The sequence below is a fragment of the Hyperolius riggenbachi genome, chromosome 1 (assembly GCF_040937935.1).
Source record: "Hyperolius riggenbachi isolate aHypRig1 chromosome 1, aHypRig1.pri, whole genome shotgun sequence".
In the NCBI taxonomy this organism is placed as follows: Eukaryota; Metazoa; Chordata; class Amphibia; order Anura; family Hyperoliidae; genus Hyperolius; species Hyperolius riggenbachi.
Genome location: NC_090646.1, coordinates 370,885,711 through 370,906,995, shown reverse-complemented (window position 1 = coordinate 370,906,995; position 21,285 = coordinate 370,885,711). Strand labels below are relative to the sequence as shown.

Below are 21,285 nucleotides of genomic sequence, written 5' to 3'. Positions count from 1 at the left end.
CACATAGGGGCTCTATTCACAAAACTTCTCATAAATGATGTATCATCTAATTGATTAAAATGACCTTTCATCACATTTACATGTAAAATAATCACTCAAAGTAAGTTGTTCCTGATTAAATTAATTTCAATATTACTTTTCTTATCTTAATTATATTATATTTTTCCTCTTTGGGAGCTTAAAAATGTAACATAGTTAAAGAGGAGCTGTCAGCCATACTATCTCAGGAAAAAAAAACAAGTATATAAGAGACAAACACTTGCTCTATTTACTTAAAGTGGACCCAAATTAAAAATACAAGATGTCAGAAATAAAATCTATTTTCTAAATTATAATAATAAATAGCAGCCTTTTTTCAGCTGCATGATGACAAATATAAAATATTTTACATTTATTGCAGGAACCCCTCCCTTCCTTTCAAATTGCCGGGATTTTTCCGGCAAACTGGTGGAGTAGATGGTGTCCGGCAATGGAGGAATTGCTAATGGCTGCCCCCAGTATAACCCTAGCTATGAAAAGAGAAGGGTGAAAAGCATGCACTGAAATGCTCATAGGCTTGAAGGAGTGTTTATTTATCTTTGTATGTGTCAGAGTGGTGCAACTAAATATTTTTAATTAGAAAAAATGTTTGGTTTGGGTCCGCTTTAAAGGGAACCTTAACTGTGAGCTGTTTTTTGAAATGAAAGCATTCCATTATTACTCACAGGTAGCTGTATCTATTCTTTCTAATTTCGCCGCTCTGCTCTCCCCCGTTATCCCTCTGTGGCACAGTTTCGTTTTAATGACGTCATCAAGATGGCGGCGACAGCGAGATATTACTTCCGGGGCAGCGTGGAGCCCCGGCTGACTAGCATTCAGCGTGTTCTCCATGTCATAATGTGCTGCTGCTGCTGGGTACGAGCACGCACAGAGCGTCTCATTGGGGAGCATGCGCATACACTGTTTAGTCGCACCGCACAACGTGCGGGGCTGCCCATTCTGACACTATACCGGCTGTGTTTCCTGATTGTGCAAAGCTATTTGTCTCGTGCGAGAAGCTGAGGGGAGTGCTCTCGCACGAGTATGCTCCATGGACTAACAGCGTGACAAGCGTGATTCAGTCTGATTCACGCGCACGCTATGATTCTCAATGCGCCTGTGTGCAAGGTGGACTACTGCACAGGCGCGAAGAATACACGGGCGCTAGGACCACGCGAGGGAGGAAAATTAGACAGTACTTCCGGGGAAAGTACTGTGCGACTGATCAGTCGGCTAGAAAAGACGTGGCGCACTACAGGGCTCAGAGGGACTAATGGAATCAGCAGACAGTGCGGTAAGCATCTGCTGTGCAACCTACATTGACTGCAATGGTTGAATGGTTGTTTTTAAACTAAGTGACGGTTAAGATTCCCTTTAACATATGTATTGCACTGTCCATGTTATGATTCCTGTGAATTTTATAAAAGAAAAGGAGAGAATCCTTTTCTATACAGTTTCCATATTTACTGTGGCTATTTTGAAGCCAGTCGTGATGTAATATCCGCCCTTAGTTTCCTCTGCCTGATTTGCCGCCTTCACTATAGAAAGTGCATTGTTTCAGCCTGAAAAATATTGGCCAATCAGAGAGGAACAGAGGTGTGGGAGGGGAAAACAGGAGGGAAAGTGGCTTCAGCCAATCAGGCTGCATTAGTTAAGTCTGAGGGGAAGTAGGGAAGCAAAAAAAGACAACCCAGCATGCCCTGCAACTTCTCTTTTGTGTACCACATTTTCTGTGTACCAAATAACAGTCATGTAAACTGGGGAATGATAATTTATCAACAAGAAAAGTAATAGTGATTTTAACTTTTGGATTGCCTGATTAGCATCCTTATTACTCGTTTACCAGATAAAAATAAAAAAAATGATTTTTTATTTTATGCCCCACAGTTACACTTTAAGGTGAAAACAGAGGCAAATAGGTGAAAAAGCTTTGTGAATCTTGCCCATAGTAGGCACTCCCCTCTATGCTGTAATACTAGGCCTGGTGTTACAGTGTAGTACTGGCAGGTCACAGCAGCGCCCCCTTCACAGTTCGCACACAGGCTGCTGCTGCTGCGTTGTACAGTCAGGCGGCTCTGCTGCTGCTAATAAAGTTATTGCACAAAGTGGCTGCTGAGGAGGCGGCGGCTCCTCCCGGTGTCACGTTGCAGCTGCTGGCCGGGAGCTGACATGGCGGCGGCCTGTGGGAAGGCGGAGGGGGAATCGGCTGCATTCAGCGCCCCTCTCCTCCTTCCCTGGCCCTCCATGTTCCCGAGGTGGCTCTTCCTGCTCCTGGGGCTGGCGTGTCTGGCCGCTCCGGTGGCCGCACTCATCGAGGGTCTGTACTGCGGCCAGCAAGTGTGCTATGATGTGCTTGGAGTGCCCAGAGAGGCCAGTAAAGCGGAGATTGCCCGAGCCTACCGGCAACTGGCACGGAAGTTCCATCCGGACCGCTACAGGAGCAGCGACGAGAAGGAGATCGCACATACCAATTTCCTGCTGGTGGCCACTGCCTACGAAACTCTAAAGGTGACTACAGCCTGCAGCCTTCTGTACAGATTATTACTACTGCACTGTCTGACCAGTAGCAACCCCGTTTTAAAGATTTATTACATTAGAATAGACAAATGTATTTATTGTACTGTTATTGGATATAGCAATGATTTAAAAAAATGGAATGAAGCCAAGTTTGGGCTACATAACCTCCTCCTGGGTCTCTTTATATTGTTCATTGTCCTCAGGATCCCTCACATTCCCTGATAGGATCCTTAGTCAAATAATTTCCTGGAAATTACCCCAGCGCCAGGGACAGATGGGGGGGGGGGGGGGCGGCAAGTGGGTATCTTGCCCCAGGCGCAGTTTGTTGAATTCTTAAAAAGGCGGCACAATGAATGGCAGTTTAGGCGCCAAAACCTGACCTTGCCCCAGGCGCAACTTGGTCTTGATCCGTCCCTGAGCAGCGCCTTGCGATGCAATCCACGAAGTAAGCCCTTAACCATGATCGCTTCCTTTCTCTGCGCATGTGAAGAAAGAAACTTGCACAGTTTAGAATCACTAGGAGATGCTATAATTGCATCCCAATGTAATGAAATCATATATCTGTGGCACGCTCATATCAGGTGCGTTGAATTTAGCCGGAGTAACACAGAATACACTTCCAACCTGCAATCTTATCACAATGCAACATGTATCCAAGACAGCTAATTTTGGTGCAGAGCTGCGCCGATGGTTTGGGTGCCTCCATAAGCTGTAAAGAGAATTGCGGCTATAGCAGCGCCAGCTCTCCGTGACTAATTTGGGTGCGGGATTGCTGAGGCTCAAATCAGAAAAAAGAGGTAATTTTGCCACCGGCAATAGCCAATGCCTGAATTACGTGTGTCCCCATGTTGCGACAACTGGGAGGAAAAAGTCACCTCCAGGATGTTTCAGCAGGCGCAGGGTAAGCCTTCTTTTGGCTTCATGTTGCATGGAAATTTCAGTGGCGATTTTGAATGTATGTATAGTGTGAAGGAACCATAAGTTGTGGGACAAGGATAGTTCTCCTAGCTTATATGCTTTTTTTGTTGTGTGTGTGATATTTAAATTTGGGAAACAAAACCACCAGCATTATATTTGCTAGGTACTAATTATTATAGTGTTTTGTAGTACTTTGAAATTCCTGTACGAAAAACACTAGGATTTTCAACAGAATAGTCTTGTCCAATGTGTAATTTTGATGTAATTAATGTGTGTATTTATACTCACCTGGGGTTTCCTCCAGCCCCATGAGATGCATGGGCTCCCTCACCAGCCGCTCTGTTCTTTTGCTATGCCCCCCGGTGATCTGCTTGGTCGCGCATGTGCAGAATCGAACAATTGGACAGATTACCGGGGTGGGGGATAACTAGTGAATGGAGAGGACGGGGAGGCAACTCCAGGTAAGTATAAATGCACACATTAATCAAGTCTCGGGTACACTTTAAAGGGAACTTAAATTGAAATAATTCTGGTCAGTTTGACGCATCTGGGGCTTCTTCCAGCCCCCTGTAGTCGTTCTGGTCCCTCTTCTCATTCAGCTGCTCTGCCCCTCTGAAAGCGGCATGCGTGGCCCTCTGCTGTAGGTATAAATTGCTACTGCACATATGCAAAATGCTCTCAGCGACAAGTGCAATCGATGAGGAGCACGACCAGGGCCACGCATGTGCAATTGAATAGAGCAGCGTGGAATGACAGCAAGCAAGGAACCTCTGGGAACTGTAAGAAGCAACATGTAAGTTAAAATGGCCAGATTTAAACCAAAGCTGGGTGAACATGACAGCTGGAGAAAATATACCAAGACAGAACATTCTCAGCACTTGGCACTCGCCTCTTTCTCCCAGTCGTCAAGGTTAGGTTCACGCTGCACATAAAACTGGACTGCATACCACAATGCATATATCAGCGTTTACTATAACGAGATTCTACTGCAGGGGTCTCCAAACTTTTTCAGTCAAGGGCCAGGTCAACATACTTCAGACTACTGGAAGGCGTATACATAAAATGAGGTAGAAAAGCATAACATTGAGCCTAGGTATTGTAGACAGCGCCTATTAACATGGGCAGCCCTCATGTCTCCTATTTAACCAGAGCAGATGTTATGCCCCTTACCAGTGGTGCTCAGCAAGATTTTCGGATATCCGAACTACCTAGATGAACCGAACTTTTTCCACTATCCGAACTTTGAATAGCAATTCGGATATTTTTTAAATCCGAATAGACTATCTGAGCAAACTCAGATTTCCCATCTTAAATCTGAAATCCAGGTCGATAGTTAGTTCAGATATCCGAGCAGAAGTCAAAATCACCTTCAATGTCAAAAATCCCTTTCAGAGAGAGAGAGAGAGAGAGAGAGAGAGAGAGAGACCAACCTCTGAAAGGGGATTTGGCCATTTGAAGAGACTTTTGGAAGCTTTTTAAGCCATTTTCAGGTCACTTCCGGTTTTCTATCCAGATATCCGAATCCGGCTGGATATCCAGGATATTGGGTTCGGATATACGAGTTTACTCGGATACCAAAAAGTTTGGATTCAGATATCTAGGTATCCGGATCAATTTGGATTGTAAAAAGGGGTATCCGAGCACCCCTGCCCCCTACACAGCATGTGCATATACAGTAGTATCCCTTCAACACAGTGCAAATATTGTGACCCTAACAAAGCAAGTCATATGTGAGTCATAATGTTACCCAATTACCTGCAAAAGCCTGCAGCACTGTGGGGGGCCGGTAAAAAAAGCCTCACGGGGCTGCATTCGGCCCGCGGGCCTTAGTTTGAGGACCACTGTTCTACTGTATATATCTTTAGCTACTAGTCTCCTTTTAGTAAATCACTTCCATGGTGTCCTGATAAACATTGCACATCCCATTTCCTCCTGAAACCTTTACCACTCAGCATTAGTTTCCCCATTACTGACTGTGTGGTCCCTCTTTACCAGTTCTTTGCTGCCCTTCCTACTTACACAGTGAAGTGTGAAGAACATGAATTGATTACTCTACTCATTGCAGGCCATGGGTCTCTTTAGTTCAGCCTTTGACCACCCATGTGCCCACCATGTCTTTCATATACAGCCATAGTGTCCTATGGGCCACACCATCGAAGCAGGTCATTTCGGTGCTCGAGTGCTGAAGCTCGGTGCCGCCATAGCACTAGTGCTATGTTGCCCCCCTCCCCCGCACAAGAGTAATTTGCGGATCCGGCTATAGCCAGACCCCAAATTACATCTTCTTCAGAGTTGCTACTACTCAGATGATAACTAGCATTTAATGCCGGCGGGATTTGAGCATCAATTGGCTCAACCTTGCCCAGCTCACTGGCGGTGCGACCATACGTACGCCCCACCACTGCCATCATCATTCCATCTTTTTCTGTGTTCTGCTTTTGGCTACTGTCCTTCATCGCCATTGTGGTGCAAATACTACAGTGAGGATGAATGACTTCTTGGCCAGCTGAGCTCAGAATGCGGCTAATTGACAGGAGTAGCGCTGGGACCTGCAGGACACTGAGGTTGGATGCAGAGGACAGGCAAGCAGGTCAGCAGCTGAACTGAGGAGACCTATCAACTAGTAGAAGAGGTAGCTATGCCATCCAACATATTCTGCTGCTTTGTTGCGTTATGGGTGGATCAGTGGTGGTGGGACTAACAAGGGGGGAGGCACACTGGCAGCAGGGCTACATACTCTGCAAATCTCTTTGCATAAGCCGAGATTTGATATAAGATAGCATAACTAGGCAAAAATAAAAAAAATAAATTCTTTTCAAATATGATTGCTGCAGAGTAACCAGCTTGATCTTAAATGTGATAAACTAGCCACTCCATTAACATATTAGTTTTGTAATATTGGTAGACTTTTAGTTGAGTATTGATATTGTAGACACAGATAACTGATGCTTAGGGCTGACTCATTCTTACATGGCAACGTAGTCACATTTTTCTAGTGAGCTGTCGGCTTCTTATTGGATTATGAAAGTGAAGCTTGGATTCATGCCCTTGTTAGAAAATACACTGTACAGTGAAACCGCTCATTTTAATAGCAGGTTAACCCAACTGTTACTGAAAGCCTGAAAATGTATTTGACGAAAAATAGCAATTATTTTTTTTTTTTTTCTATGCTTGTTGCCAGTTTGTTAGATTTTTTTTGTTGCTGTTGTGTGTGGTTTTTTTTTTTTTTTTTTTTGGTTTTTTTTTTTGCACGGTGCAAACCTCTGGGCTCAGTGAAAATTAGGCTGGTGTACTTTCCCCATCCCCTGTCCACTAATGTTCAGTGTGCAGGTTATATAATGCTGGGAATACACCATGAGATTTTTTTTGGCAGATAGATGGTTCGATAGATAATTTCCAACAGGTCTGATCTTATTTTCGATCGTTTTTCTGATCAATTTATAATAGAAATGAATGGAAATCGATTAGCAAAACGATCGGAAAATCGATCGGACATTAAATCTGCTGAAAAATCTCATTGTGTATTCCCAGCAAGACATCCAGAAGTGCCTTATTGAATTCAGTAAGAAAGTTGTTGCCATATGACTTCTGGGGCTGAGATTTCTGTATCTAATGCTGGGCATACACGGACAGTTTATGCGCCGGTATTGAGCCAGCGGCTCGATGCCAGCGTGCGCGGATCGATTCCCGCTCGTCCCCGCGGGCGCTGGTTATCAGCGGCTTGTTTCTTCCCATTGTCCTCCCCGCCGGTGTCGAGCGCAGTATCGATCCGGCGGGGTATCGGACAGATTGAATATTATCAATCGAGCCATCAGCGGCTCGATTGATAATATAAAACGTGCCGTGTATCCCCAGCATAAGTCTGTAGATCACTAGACAGCTTAGTGCAGGCTACAGTGGCCATGGGCCCACTCCCAGCCCTCCCCGTCTCCACAAAAGCCACAAGCCTGTAGTTAGCTGTATGATCTCCAGAAGCATGAAGGGACTGGAGAAACCTTGCCATTCATTGCTCAACTTCAATGCATTGCTTGATTTTGAATAGGAACATATGAAGCAGAGTACACTTTGTACATTGCAACATGTCCTATTTTGCTTTGTTTGAAGTGCTTTGCTTATGGTATTTAATTCAGTGGATGACTATTACCAAACACAATTAAATCACTACAGTACTACAGTGAATAATAAATACCGTGTGAATGCACTCTGGTTTTCACAACATGGTTCACAAAGCAATTCTTTGGTTTTTGCTGATGACACCAATGTACACAAGGCTTAAGGTCAGGTACCTCTCAGCATAACTTCCTGAGCTACAGGCTGTGATTTCAGTTTGCAGACTAAACAGGATGATTATGCCTGTTAAATATAAACTTCCGTTAGCACCACAAAGCCCAGCTAGACCCAGCAATGAAGATGCTAAAGTCTGAGAGTACAGTATAGTGTAATTAGTTCACAGTGGCCGTTGCGTTCCCGTGATAGCAGGAACGCTACAGCGACAAAGCACGTTATGCGTGTGTTGCGTCTGGTACAGTGAAGCATACAGTCAATGAAAAGTATGCTTCACCCCACTGTCAATGTGCACTTCTAACAGTAACACACTGCATGCAGTACATTACGATGTAGTAACTCGTTAAATCGCTACACTGTAAGTCGCATAGGTGGTGCATTGCAGTGTTGTAAGCTGCGTTACAAAGCGACCTTTGCACCACAGTGTACCACTGAAAAAAGGGCTGTAAGGTGTTTTTTTTTGTTTTGTTTGTTTTTTTGTTATATAGTTGTTAGCCTGCAACTGTAAAACTGTCTTTCCCTTTTTTTTTTTCTTTTTTAAACATTTATATTTACTAAACAACTTAATTGTTATTATAGTTTACTGTGATAAGTTCATATATAAGTACGCCAGCAGCTGCAAAAGTATAAATCTTTATTGCAAAATTAAATATGGTAAAAAAAATACAATGCCCATAGGGGCCTTTAATTTGCGGAGAGCGCTCTCCTCTAAATCTACATCGGTTCTTATTCACACTGTGATTCATTCATCCAACTATACACATCCAATCAGTCCAGTCACTATCTGTGACTAGCGCATTGCTATACTCGTTCAAGATTGGTGCACCAGTCTTATACTTGACGTTTTTGACATTAAGTTTGTATATTTACTTGGATAAGTGTTGTGTTTACTGGGCTTTAAAGAGAACCCGAGGTGTGTTTAAAGAATGTTATCTGCATACAGAGGCTGGATCTGCCTATACAGCCCAGCCTCTGTTGCTATCCCAAATCCCCCTAAGGTCCCCCTGCACTCTGCAATCCCTCATAAATCACAGCCGTGCTGTGAGGCTGTGTTTACATCTGTAGTGTCAGTCTCAGCTGCTCCCCCGCCTCCTGCATAGCTCCGGTCCCTGCCCCCGTCCCTTCCCTCCAATCAGCAGGGAGGGAAGGGATGCAGGCGGGGACTGGAGTTCTGCAGGAGGCGGGGAGAGCAGCAGACTGACACTATCGAGATAAACACAGCCAGCTCTGACAAGCTGTTTGTCAGCAGCGTGGCTGTGATTTATGAGGGATTGCAGAGTGCAGGGGGGGACCTTAGGGGGGTTTGGGATAGCAACAGAGGCTGGGCTGTATAGGCAGATCCAGCCTCTGTATGCAGATAATATTCTTCAAACCCACCTCGGGTTCTCTTTAAGCTGGGCTGCTTCTGGTCACACAGCCAGAACAGTATATTCAGCTGTAGAAGTCTTGTTACATTTGCACACTCTGCTTATTAGGCAAGCCTAGAGTTGGGCTGTAGACATTAGGCAGCAAGGTATACGGGGTAGTCTAGGTTCAAGGTTACTGAGCCTCAATATCAACTTTAAATATAAGATTATAAGTGTATTTCAAATTGCTCTATGCCTAACAATAAGCAGTACATGATTAATAAAATAAGGATGCTCCTCTGACTGTGTCTGCTGTTCATTTTCCATTTATAATATTATTATATTGCAAACATGACAGGATGAAGAAACTCGAAAGGATTATGATTACATGTTGGATCACCCTGAGGAATACTACAGACACTACTACCATTATTACAGTAGGAGATTGGCTCCTAAGGTGGATGTGAGGATCGTTATCCTGGTTACAGTGGTTGTCGTCTCACTTTTTCAGGTAATTCATAGCTCCTTTCATAAAACCTAATTCTTTGTTTATTTTTTTTTTGTTTTTTTGCATCCTACATTTAGTGAAAACTTAAAGTGAACCCGAGGTGAAAATAAACTGACGAGATAAACAATTGTATTTATGCTCCTACTCCTAAACATGCCTTTTTTTTTTTTTTTTTTTTTTACGCATCCCATATTTTTATTTTATATTTAAACATGTACAAACTAGATTGAATGTTTTGTTGCCTCTGCTCACTGCCAGCTTAATAAGTGCCCCTGAGTTTGAAAAAGGTCAATAGTTCATGTATTTTATCTCCCTCTGCTTTCAGAAGTTGTATTATGCCAAGAAAACTTTTTTTTATGCTTTAATTTGCTTATCAGTGATGTTTACTATATATTGACAAGACAGAAGCTGTTATTTCCATGCCTAGAAAATAACTCTTTCAGGTAGAAAAGTAAAACCAGTAAAGCAGCCTGGTTATTAATGTTTTGCACTATACATACACACGTGCATCTCATATGGCCTCGGGTACACTTTAACCACTTAAGTACCAGTGGTCTCTGCCCCCTTAAAGAGAACCCGAGGTGGCTTTGTATAACGTTAGTGGGGCACAGAGGCTGGTTGGGCACACTAACACCAGCCTCTGTTGCCCCATGGTGTGTGTCAAAGACCCCCCTGCTCGCCGCTATACCCCCGCAATGCTGGCGACACGCAGCGTGTCGCCAGCACAATGTTTACCCTAGCGCTGTCTGTCAGCGCCGCTCCGCCGCCTCCTCCGCATCGCCGCTACCCGCCCTCGTCCCTTCCCTCACGCTGATTGGAGGGAAGGGACGAGGGCGGGTAGCGGCGATGCGGAGGAGGCGGGGGAGCGGCGCTGACAGACAGCGCTAGGGTAAACATTGTGCTGGCGACGCGCTGCGTGTCGCCAGCACTGCGGGAAGGATAGCGGCGAGCAGGGGGGTCTTTGACACACACCATGGGGCAACAGAGGCTGGTGTTAGTGTGCCCAACCAGCCTCTGTGCCCCACTAACGTTATACAAAGCCACCTCGGGTTCTCTTTAAGGACCGGAGAACACTGGTACTAAAATGACGGAATACCAACTAATCGCCACACATGCCTGCTGCAAACGCCATCCACGCCGCATGCTGGGATCCTAATGACACCCACTCTGCCATCTCAGAGTTCCTGTGAACCAGTCAAAAGACGCTTTCATTGGCTCCTGACCGTGTCTATCAATGTAAGCCAATGGGAGAATGCGACGCGATCGGCGGGAGCAATGAGAACGGTGAGTATGCGCGGCGGTGGTCAGTTGAAATCTACACCCTGGCAGCCACATCAGCATCAAACCGGCGTAGATTTCAGTTAGCGTTGCCCGTAACTGGTTAAATTCCCACTACACAAAAAATATTTTAGTTTTGGTTCATGCAGAAAAGGGTTAGAATTGCTTGCGTTTTTACTACTCTTTGTATCCCCACTGGGTAGAATTGTCCTTACTTTCTGCTCCTGAGCTTCCATATTAACCTTGGTGGTCCTGCAGACAGAAAAGAAGGGGCAGCAGTAAAATCCGGATGGTGCTACTAACTCTTTACCACTATTTAAGAAATGTTTTATTTGTTTCTGTCTCTATCTCTGTCCCTATTGAAAAGATGTAGTAATTTCCTGTCTGTATAGGAACTGAGAACATTTTTTTTTTTTTTTTTTTTTTTTGGATGGAACATATCAAGCAATAAATAAGCAAGAGAAGTTCAAAAGTATTTTAGATATGGATAGTTAGCAAAATAGTTTGAATTTTTCTTTTCCCTTGAGTTTGGCTTTACCTTGGAATGCTCACTAAATAGTTTATATTATTGTTGGTGCTGAACATTTGCCAGGTTTCTATTTCTGTGTGGCTTTTTGGGCGTATATTCCAGCATATAAGACGACCCCCAACTTTTCCAGTTAAAATATAGAGTTTAGGATATACTCGCCGTATAAGACTACCCCTCTTCCAATGCACACAAAGTAAAAATAAAAAAAACACTATATACTGGTGCGGTACTGTATGTGGTACCCAGTATATAACCATATGCAGGTGATTGACTGACTGGTTGGATTGGTCAACTCTCCCTGTTTATCAGAGAAGTATGGAAGAATAGATCACGCTGTGCCCATAAAACATGCCTCTTTTCCTGTCTGGCCTGCCCTTGTATCCTATTTACCTCCTTCTCTGCCCCTCAGATCTCGCACAAGTGCACCAGCGCCACTTCATTACAGTCCTCAACAGCGAGATCTGAGAGGCAGCAACAGGATAGGGCGTATCACCCGGCATCAATAACACCCGCCGTATAAGATGATCCCCCCCCCCCCCCCAACTTTTCAGAAGATTTTCAAAGGTTAAAAAGTAGTCTTATATGCCAGAATATACAGTACAGCTCATTTCTCTTTGTTTTAAAGCAGACCTGAAGTCAGAACTTTCTCTGTGCTCTAATAGATATGCAATAGCACAGTAACCTTTTAAAAAAAAAAAAAACAACATTTCTTTGTTACAGCTGATACAAATCCTGAAATCTGCATTTTTCTACTTCCTGCTTTCATGGAAGCAGACATATTGTTAACATCCTGTGCTTTCAAATGAGCATATCTGCTGTGGTAGTCAGGTGACACAGGGCAGAGATCAAATTATAAGTAGTGATTAGACACAATTAACGGGGGATTAGACAGGCTAAACTCTCAATATACATACAGAGTGCATTTTTCTGTTTTCCCTTTGTCCTGTGCAAGAGTTCAAGTCCACTTTAAAAGCTCTGTGTCACAAGGCAAAAAAAATGTTATTTGCCTTGTCTACATATCCCACCTACCCCTGTTTATTGATGTTCCTGTCCTTGCTGGAGATACCATGTCTCTTTGTTTTTAGAATGCCTCCCACCCCCAATATTTTTTTTTTCTTGCTTTACGTTAACTTACATTCTCTTTATTCCTTTTTAACTGAGTATTTTGCCTATATAGTATTTGTAATAAAATTACTCTTTACTGGGTAGCTGCATTAATTGTAAGTAAGGCTACATAATATGCATGCCTCCTTACTCAGCAGCTGTGGCTTCTGACCCTATAGCCAAGTGAGAATATATGGGTTGTACTGCTATGCTTCTCCCATGTCTTTACCACACAGATCCCTGGGCTGAGCATTGGTGCAAAGGCCAGCCAATGACATGAGAAGAAAACAGAGGAGGGACTTTTGTGGGCGTAGAATGGAAAGGGCGGTACGTGTTAAAGCTTCTGCATCAAGAAGCACAGGCAAGCGGTAGGACATGCTGCATGGCATAACAGAGCTCCATTACTGGCTGCAGTCTGTGAAGCATATGTGGCAAAGTGTATAGTAACCAGCCTTGCCAGTTTGCCAATATATAATCCTCTACAGGTTTAATTTTAAAATCTCCTTTAAGCACTGGCCAAAGTGAGGTAGAAAAATAAGGTAAAAATTACATAGGCATTATACTGACATGAATAAAACATTCAGCATTTAACGAAATCTGCAGCAAACGATAAGGGAGTGAACCATGACGTTACTAATTTGCAACATAAAAGGCAGCGATGTGGGTCTGTTTACCCTGAATTTTTCCTCATTACACTTTTCTGGTTTTGACTTATGATGTTCTGTAGGTTTTTAAATATGAATGATATATCTGTACAGATTCATGGATAAAAATTCAAATTCAGAGGTATGTTACTTAGCTAAAAGTATGTGGACATCACAATTTATTGAACCTTTCATAAAAATATGGGGCTTTTTAAATATATTCTGTACTCTATCTACAGCATTTCTCCAAGCAATCTTTGGTCTATTCAGAAGGGACTTAATACTGCACTGCATAATGCTGCTGGCAGCCAAAAATCTTTTCACGTTACGCTTGCTACTTCCCTGTGAGGTCCAGGCTGTAGCCTTGCCCACCACACCCTCCTGACCATGCTGCTGCCTCTGCATTGGAGCATGGGAGGGAACATGGCTACCGTATGTGGTTGTAGCCAGTACTCTCTGCCCATATAAAAGCCTTTGTATAGGTGGAGAGGCAGGATTATGGTTAGTTGGGACAGAGAGGGGGTGGCTACAGTTGCTGTAGGAAGACTTCTATAGCTGGAAATCCAGATGCAGCAGGAACTATCAACGCTTTATGCATCCTAACTTTTCAATATGAGGACTGCAGAGTTGGTGTCCCCAGTTGGCAAGGTGTAAACATCAGCACAAGTTAGCGTTAAGAAATTCCTAATGTATAACAGTCAGACTGCTGGTCAGTATCCTAGATGAGCTAAGGTGTTTTTTTTGTTTTTGTTTTTTTTTTGTTTTTTTTGCCATAAAGTTAGAGGAGTGGGAGCAGTAATAATGATGATTTTCCTGGTGTATCTGTGCCTGCAGATAGATTATCACCCTGTCATCCATCTTGAACGGGCACATACGATTTTATAAGCAAATCCTTTCATTTGCACACCAAAGCTTATTTGCTCTATTGGAAACTACATTCTCAAAAGTATATGCTCAAAATGGCAAATGAATAAAGTGGTCAGAGTAACTCACACAAAATTGAACACAGCTGCCATAATTGGTTAGTTAACAGCTGTTAGTGAATGTCAGCTATGAAAAGGGTTTGCTGTGCGACATTCAGGCAACACAATGTTCCAGAGGCCCAATGTCCTGTGCCTGATGTCCAGGTTCATCTATTAGCCCTTTACATATTATTGTGCACTGTATTAAAGAGAACCTGAGGTGGGTTTGAAGAATGTTATCTGCATACTGAGGCTGGATCTACCTATACAGCCCAGCCTCTGTTGGTCTCCCAAACCCCCCTAAGGTCCCCCTGCACTCTGAAATCAGACATAAATCACAACCATGCTGTGCTGGCTGTGTTTACATCTGTAGTGTCAGTCTCGGCTACTCCCCGCCTCCTGCATAGCTCCGGTTCCTGCCCCCCTCCCTTCCCTCTAATCAGCGGGGAGGGAAGGGAGGCAGGTGGGGACCAGAGTTCTGCAGGAGGTGGGGAGAGCAGCAGACTGACACTATAGAGAAAAACACAGCCCACTGCGACACGCTGTGTGTCGACAGCGAGGCTGTGATTTATGAGGGATTGCAGAGTGCAGGGGGACCTTAGGGGGGTTTGGGAGACCAACAGAGGCTGGGCTGTATAGGCAGATCCAGCCTCTGTAGGCAGATCACATTCTTCAAACCGACCTCTGATTCTCTTTAAGGTGTTATAGGGAATAGCACTAAAATGCATCTATGGAACTTTAATAAGGCTGACCACCATTACTGATGCAGTGCCATTTGAATTCTGCGGGAGTGCCCTCTGGAATAAGAGTTCAAGTCCAGGAGAATTTATTTGGATAGCCACTGAAAATAGTAATAAAAATGCCAAATGAGTATTTAAAAATACATTTTATGTTAAGTAACTTGTTCCCTGTACTAAAGTTAACTACTGTATATACTTGCGTATAAGCCTGATTTTTCAGCATAAAAAAAGTGCTGAAAAGTTACCCCCTCGGCTTATATGCGAGTCAGTGGAGCAAAACAGATGGTGGAGCAGGTTTTGTTACTGGCAGAGGAGCGTGAGGATTGTTCACTAGTGATCCTGCTTTTATCAGCTGTGTCCGTGCCCTCCATCCTCTGCAGCATGGTATGCAGGGGTGTGTTGCTCAAGACTACCCTTGTCCCCTGGCTTGTGGAGTGGAGTGCAAGCAATGTGTCAGTGGTGCAATTATCGGGGATTCTTCCTGTGTGGCAATCGCTGTCTCTCATTCTATGACGCCTTCTAGTAACTTCTTGAGACACAGCTGTATGATCATGGGGCACATCTGGCTATGGGGGTGGGGAGGCTGACTTGTACTGGGGGCACATCTGGCTACTGGGGAGGGGGCTTCTACACGAGTCAATCACTTTTTCCTTGTTTCTGAGGGAAAAGTGGGTACCTCAGCTTATACAAGGGTCAGCTTATATGCGAGTATATACAGTACTTTTTTATTTCCTTCTCTAAATTCTGCAGAGCAGTAAATCTGCCAATGTGACTAGGTACAATATTTCAGGTTTTTTTTTATCCTCTGTTAGAGAGACATCCAAGCATTCCAAGAATTTACAGCACGAGTTCTGCCGTCTGAGGTCAAAAGAAGTGCATTTATCTCAAACAAGATAATTACTTTGAAGCTGATAATGAGTTAAAAAGTATCTTTTTTTTTTTCTTTTTTTTTTTTTCTTGAAGTTGAAAATGATTAGAGTTTTCTCTGGGTACTGAAAATTTTCTGCATGTTTATTGGAAAATCCGTAAGTAGCATTACACGTATGCTTTTATTTGGGCATCACTTTAATTATTTTTTTTTGTCTAGTTTTACAGCTGGAGAAGCAGCTATAATGAAGCCATTAAATACTTATCAACAGTGCCAAAGTATCGAATCCAGGCCACTGAAATTGCAAAGCAACAAGGTTTACTGAACCGTGCAAAGGAGAAGGGGAGAAATAAGAGGTCTAAAGAAGAAATCAGAGAAGAAGACGAGGAGATAATAAGGGACATTATTAAAAACAAAATAGACATCAAAGGAGGCTATCAAAAGCCCCAACTATATGACATTTTACTGTTCCAGATAATCTTGTTCCCTTACTATTTTTTTAAATATATATCCTGGTATGTCTGGTGGGTATATACATTTAACATCAAAAGGGAGGAGTATGGCGAAGAGGAAAAATTCTACCTCATCAGGAAAAACATGAAAATGTCACAGTCTCAGTTTGACACTTTAGAAGATGATCGGAAAAAACTGTTTCTCGAGGAGGAGCTCTGGATACGAGAAAATTATGAAGTAAGTAAAGATCTGTAAAAATTGGTCTTGTATAAATATGGACTTCTGTCTCTGCTTGCAGCTAAGTAATTTGATTTTGTAAAATGGGTTAAAGGGCATAAGATGCTTCATGTAAAGGACAAGGGGGGAAAAGGAGGGAGAGAGCGCACTCAATAGACAATTTGAGAAAACTGGTTAGCCAACCGTGGAATAATCTCACCTGAGATTCTCACCGATTAGCCCATATGGGTTGGTCGGCTGAAGAGCTTTTGTCCCACTCAGAACCGGGGACCAGGTCTTTTCAGCGATCTTCCTCCACAAGATGTACTGGCACATATGCTTCTCCATCTACTGAACTTCAGTCCTGGATCAGATGTATTTCCACTCCTCGCAGATGCTACCTACCGCTATAGGCGGCCGCATTTATGCATAGGAGTGTCTGCACAGAGGTGTCTTGGATGTGCAGGGGGGGATCAGGTTTGTGCCTATAATACTCCACACAGCTATGTATGCTTTACACTTGTAAGCCACAGGCTACAGGAGCTCTTGGAGCCAGGAACTGGCTTTTTGTGTGAGGAGTAATGGCTGGGAGAAACTCCACTCTGTGTGTCTTGCACAAGCAAGCAGCAGGCACCTGGAGGTAAGTTTGTGAGCTGACAAGCAAGTGCGTGGTAGAAAGGATAAAAGGCAGCTGCCGTGTAGTCTAGTTAAAAGTATTTATTCTAATCAACAGCAACGCGTTTCCGAGAGCTCAACTCTATCATCAGGCTCCTGTGGCTTACAAGTGTAAAGCATACATAGCTGTGTGGAGTATTATAGGCACAAACCTGATCCTTCCTGCACATCCACTACACCTCTGTGCAGACACTCCTATGCATAAATGCGGCCGCCTATAGCGGTAGGTAGCATCTACAAGGAGTGGAAATACATCTGATCCAGGACTGAAGTTCAGTGGACGGAGAAGCATATGTGCCAGTATATCTTGTGGAGGAAAATCGCTGGAAAGACCTGGTCCCTGGTTCTGAGTGGGACAAAAGCTCTTCAGCCGACCAACCCATATGGGCTAATCGGCAAGAATCTCAGGTGAGAATTCCACGGTTGGCTAACCAGTTTTCTCAAATTGTCTATTGAGTGCGCTTCCCTCCCCCCCCCCCCCCCCCCCTTGTCCTTTACAGATATCTTCACCACCCAGAGTGGGTTTAAAGGAGCAGCACCAACTAACATACTTTTGTCTATACTTTACATCGGTATTGCCAAGATCGCTCCCTCTGTCGAGTACTGAGGTCAAACAACCCTTTCTTCCTCATAAGATGCTTCATACATTTAAACTGACAGCCTATTATGGGCATCCTTCAAACTCCTTCACTTTGCCACTGACTAGGATGGGGAAGAGGGTGGTTAGTAAGTAGGGTCAATGTGGTGAAAATAATTTTGAGCCAATTCAAGATTATGCAAATGTATTCAACTTGAACATGGATTAATTGCATTCCACCTTGGCAGGATACGATTTGTCTATTTATAAGTTGCACAAATTCGCATATAGAATTTGCATATTTCAGCATCAACCTGGAATTATTTGCATCTCAGTGTTCTCCCCAGAATTTTTTTTCCAGCCGGGTGGCATGAAAAAGTAGCCGGGTGGGGCGAGAGGAGAGAATGCAGGGCCAATGCTTCTGTGTGCAACTCTGCTTACAGCATTAGAGGAGGTGAGCCCATGACAGCCGGGTGCTCACCAAAACTAGCCAGGTGGAGCACCCAGCTAAAAGAGCCTGGGGAGAACACTGCATCTTATAGGTCATCCCTATTGGTTAGTTGCTTTAACCGAAGCAAACATCCCACTCCAATTCTTCAGAGGGGAGGAGCTCCAGTAATGCAAACCCATCCTTCTGGCCTCCTTCTGGGAGCCTTTGTGTGAAGCTATCAGGCAGGGTTCACACTATCGCGGTTATTTATTCATAGTGAATAATAACAAATCATTGATCCATTCAAAGTAATTGCGTGTGGAGAATTTCACTCTTCTGGGTCCTCATTTTCATGCTTCCGGTAACAGTCCGATCGGCAGACCTTTGTTGTGCTATTGCTGAGTTCAAGTGTGTGCCGACATATTTCACTCGTCGCTAACCGTTGGATCGCTTGTTTTCAGACAACAGCGGTTTACTATGTGTAGGGAGCTTTACAGTGATTAGGAGAAAACATCTACACATTGATGGAATAATTAAGCCTTCTATTGTTTGGCATAGCTCATAGACAGGTTCTGTGAAGGTATCCTCTCTCAACAGGTCTATAGGGGTTAATGGGACTCTACTTACCGCATTTTTTGGCATATAAGATGCTCCGGTCTATAATATACACCTAGATTTAGAGTGCAAAAACCAGGGGAAAAAATATACTAAACCTGGTGCGTCCAAGGTCCAGGTCTTTTAGATCTCTCCCAATTATTGTGTCCCCCATGTGTGTCGTCCTGTCCACATGTGTGCCCTCCACCAAAAAGGGGGAGAAAAAGTCCCTGCATCCTATATATACCGAATACAAGTAGTCCTCGACTTACGAATGCCCCCCGATAAGAACCGCTGACCCACCGCGATGTCGGGGACTCCCTGCATTGTCCCAGTGTGTCTTCCTTCACTACCCCTTGTGTCCCCTCTGCTTCCCATGTATAGTTATAAGTAGCGACAGTTCCGGCTCACCTGATCCAATGGCGATCACAGACCTCCCCTCTCCTGCACAGCTCCCTTAGTGCCGGTTTTTACTGATCACGTCATCAGCCAAGAGATTGTGCTAGGGCCTTAGTTCTGTCCTTTGGAAGATAAGTAAATAGCACCTTGGTCTTATCTATGTTAAGGTGCAGGCCAGAGGAAGCTCCAACTCGTCAAGAGGTTAGGGATAGAAGTATGGGGGACATGAGGGTAAGCAGGAGGTTATCTGCAAAAAAAATTTGCCTTGTACTCCTGCTTAGTCAGGGGGACTCCTTTAATATCAACAGAGCTACAAATAGGTTCTGCAAGGGGCTCAAGTATTAATGCAAATATTGCAGGGGAAAGGGGGTATCCCTGTTGAGTTCCACGCCGTATTTTTATAGTTTGTCTAGAACTGGTAGGAAGTTTAAGTGCGGCAGTGGAAGTAGAGTAGAGACCTCTTACGGCTTTCATAAACCCACCTCTAATGCCTGATATTTTAAAGTCCTCTGGCATATATGACCAATTAATGATTTCAAAGGCCTTCTCCATGTCCAGAGCCATTGGGATCTTACACTTGTTAGCAACATGTGGGATGCTCACGTTATCAGGTGCCTTGTGATGGAGGACGAAGCCTACCTAGTCTTTGTGGATGAGGGGTTTAAGATTATTTTAACTTGAAAACCGTAACTACTAGGGGGTGGAGGTCATCTGGGCCTTTCTATGTCATCTCTTAAACTTTAAATGTAGATTAACAATGTTTGCCAAAGGTCAAGTTCGAGAGAAACCAAGAGAGATTATGAAACTGCCTGCCATAAATACTCTGTATTTAATGTTCAACAGATCTACAAAAAAGAGCAAGAAGAAGAAATGAAGAAAAAGTTAGCTTCAGACCCAAGATGGAAGAGATACAGAAGGTGGATGAAAAATGAGGGACCAGGAAGACTCACATTTGCAGATGACTGAGCGACAGACTCATTCCTGAAAGATTATTTTCTTATAATAAATTATGAGAGATTTTTGTATTTGCTGTATAAGAACTTGCGTCTGAAACCTCAGTATGGTTGACAACTATAGTCATTTTTTACCATTGTTTTAATATAAAGCAATACAGTCTCATTGACATTACCATCATAATACTGTAACTGTGCTTCTTGGTTTATCACACTTAGAAAGTTTACTATAACATTTGCGTCCACGTTCTAGAAGTGACAACTGCAGGCTTACTGGGTAGTTATTGAGATTCTGATTTCTATTCAAATGGTAAATCTGGTAAAATGGGAAGCTCCAGAGTAGGAAATATCTGCATCTACCCGCTTGATTGTGCAAAGCTATGTGAGCCATATGACTGCGTCAAGACAACACTAGCTAAAACCATTTACAATACAGTGGGATGTGAACATTTGGACAACCTTGTTAATTATCATGATTTTCCTGTATAAATCATTGGTTGTTACAACAACAAATGTCAGTTAAATATATAGGAGACACACACACAGTGATATTTGAGATGTGAAATGAAGTTAATTGGGTTTACAGAAAGTGTGCAATAATTGTTTAAACAAGATTAGGCAGGTGCATAAATTTGGGCACCTCAAAAATAAATGAAATCCATATTTAGTAGATCTTCCTCTTGCAGAAATTACAGCCTCTAAACACTTCCTTTAGGTTCCAATGAGTCAGGAATGGTCCAAAATACCTTCAAGCAGTATCCAATTTACAAAACCTCTCTAGTTCATTCAGGTTTGATGGTTTCCGAGCATGGACAGCTTTTTTTTAACTCGCACCACAGATTTTCAATTATATTCAGGTCTGGGGACTGAGATGGCCATTCCAGAACATTGTACTTGTTCCTCTGCATGGATGCCTTAGTGGATTTTGAGCAGTGTTTAGGGTTGTTGTCTTGTTGAAAGATCCAGCGCCGGTGCAGCTTCAGCTTTGTCACTAATTCTTGGACATTGGTCTCCAGAATCTGCTGATACTGAGTGGATTCCATGCGTCCCTCAACTTTTACAATATTCCTAGTCCCCTGCACTGGCCACACAGCCCCACAGCATGATGGAACCACCACCATATTTTACTGTAAGTGGCAGGTGTTTTTCTTGGAATGCTGTGTTTTTTCCTCCATGCATAACGCCCCTTGTTATGCCCAAATAACTGAATTTTTGTTTCATCAGTTCACAGCATCTTATTCCAAAATTAAGCTGGCTTGTCCACGTTTTTTA

General features: G+C 43.4%; 1 protein-coding gene across 1 annotated transcript; it reads left to right on the top strand.

The window, feature by feature from the left end:
• The first annotated feature begins 2,089 nt into the window (after positions 1-2,089).
• DNAJC25 (DnaJ heat shock protein family (Hsp40) member C25) lies at positions 2,090-20,197 on the top strand. Its single transcript, XM_068234314.1, has 4 exons — positions 2,090-2,526; positions 9,442-9,594; positions 15,936-16,406; positions 19,904-20,197. Exons 1-4 carry the CDS (start codon positions 2,188-2,190, stop codon positions 20,024-20,026), a joined length of 1,086 nt encoding a protein of 361 aa, XP_068090415.1. The 5' UTR covers positions 2,090-2,187; the 3' UTR covers positions 20,027-20,197.
• Positions 20,198-21,285: the final 1,088 nt, after the last annotated feature.

Bases quoted from the DNA above. Each gene is read 5' to 3' on its own strand.
- DNAJC25 (XM_068234314.1), top strand. From the start codon at position 2,188: ATGGCGGCGGCCTGTGGGAAGGCGGAGGGGGAATCGGCTGCATTCAGC. The intron at 2,527-9,441 runs GTGACTACAGCC...CAAACATGACAG, and splicing joins CTGCCTACGAAACTCTAAAG to GATGAAGAAACTCGAAAGGA. The intron at 9,595-15,935 runs GTAATTCATAGC...TTTTTTGTCTAG, and splicing joins TTGTCGTCTCACTTTTTCAG to TTTTACAGCTGGAGAAGCAG.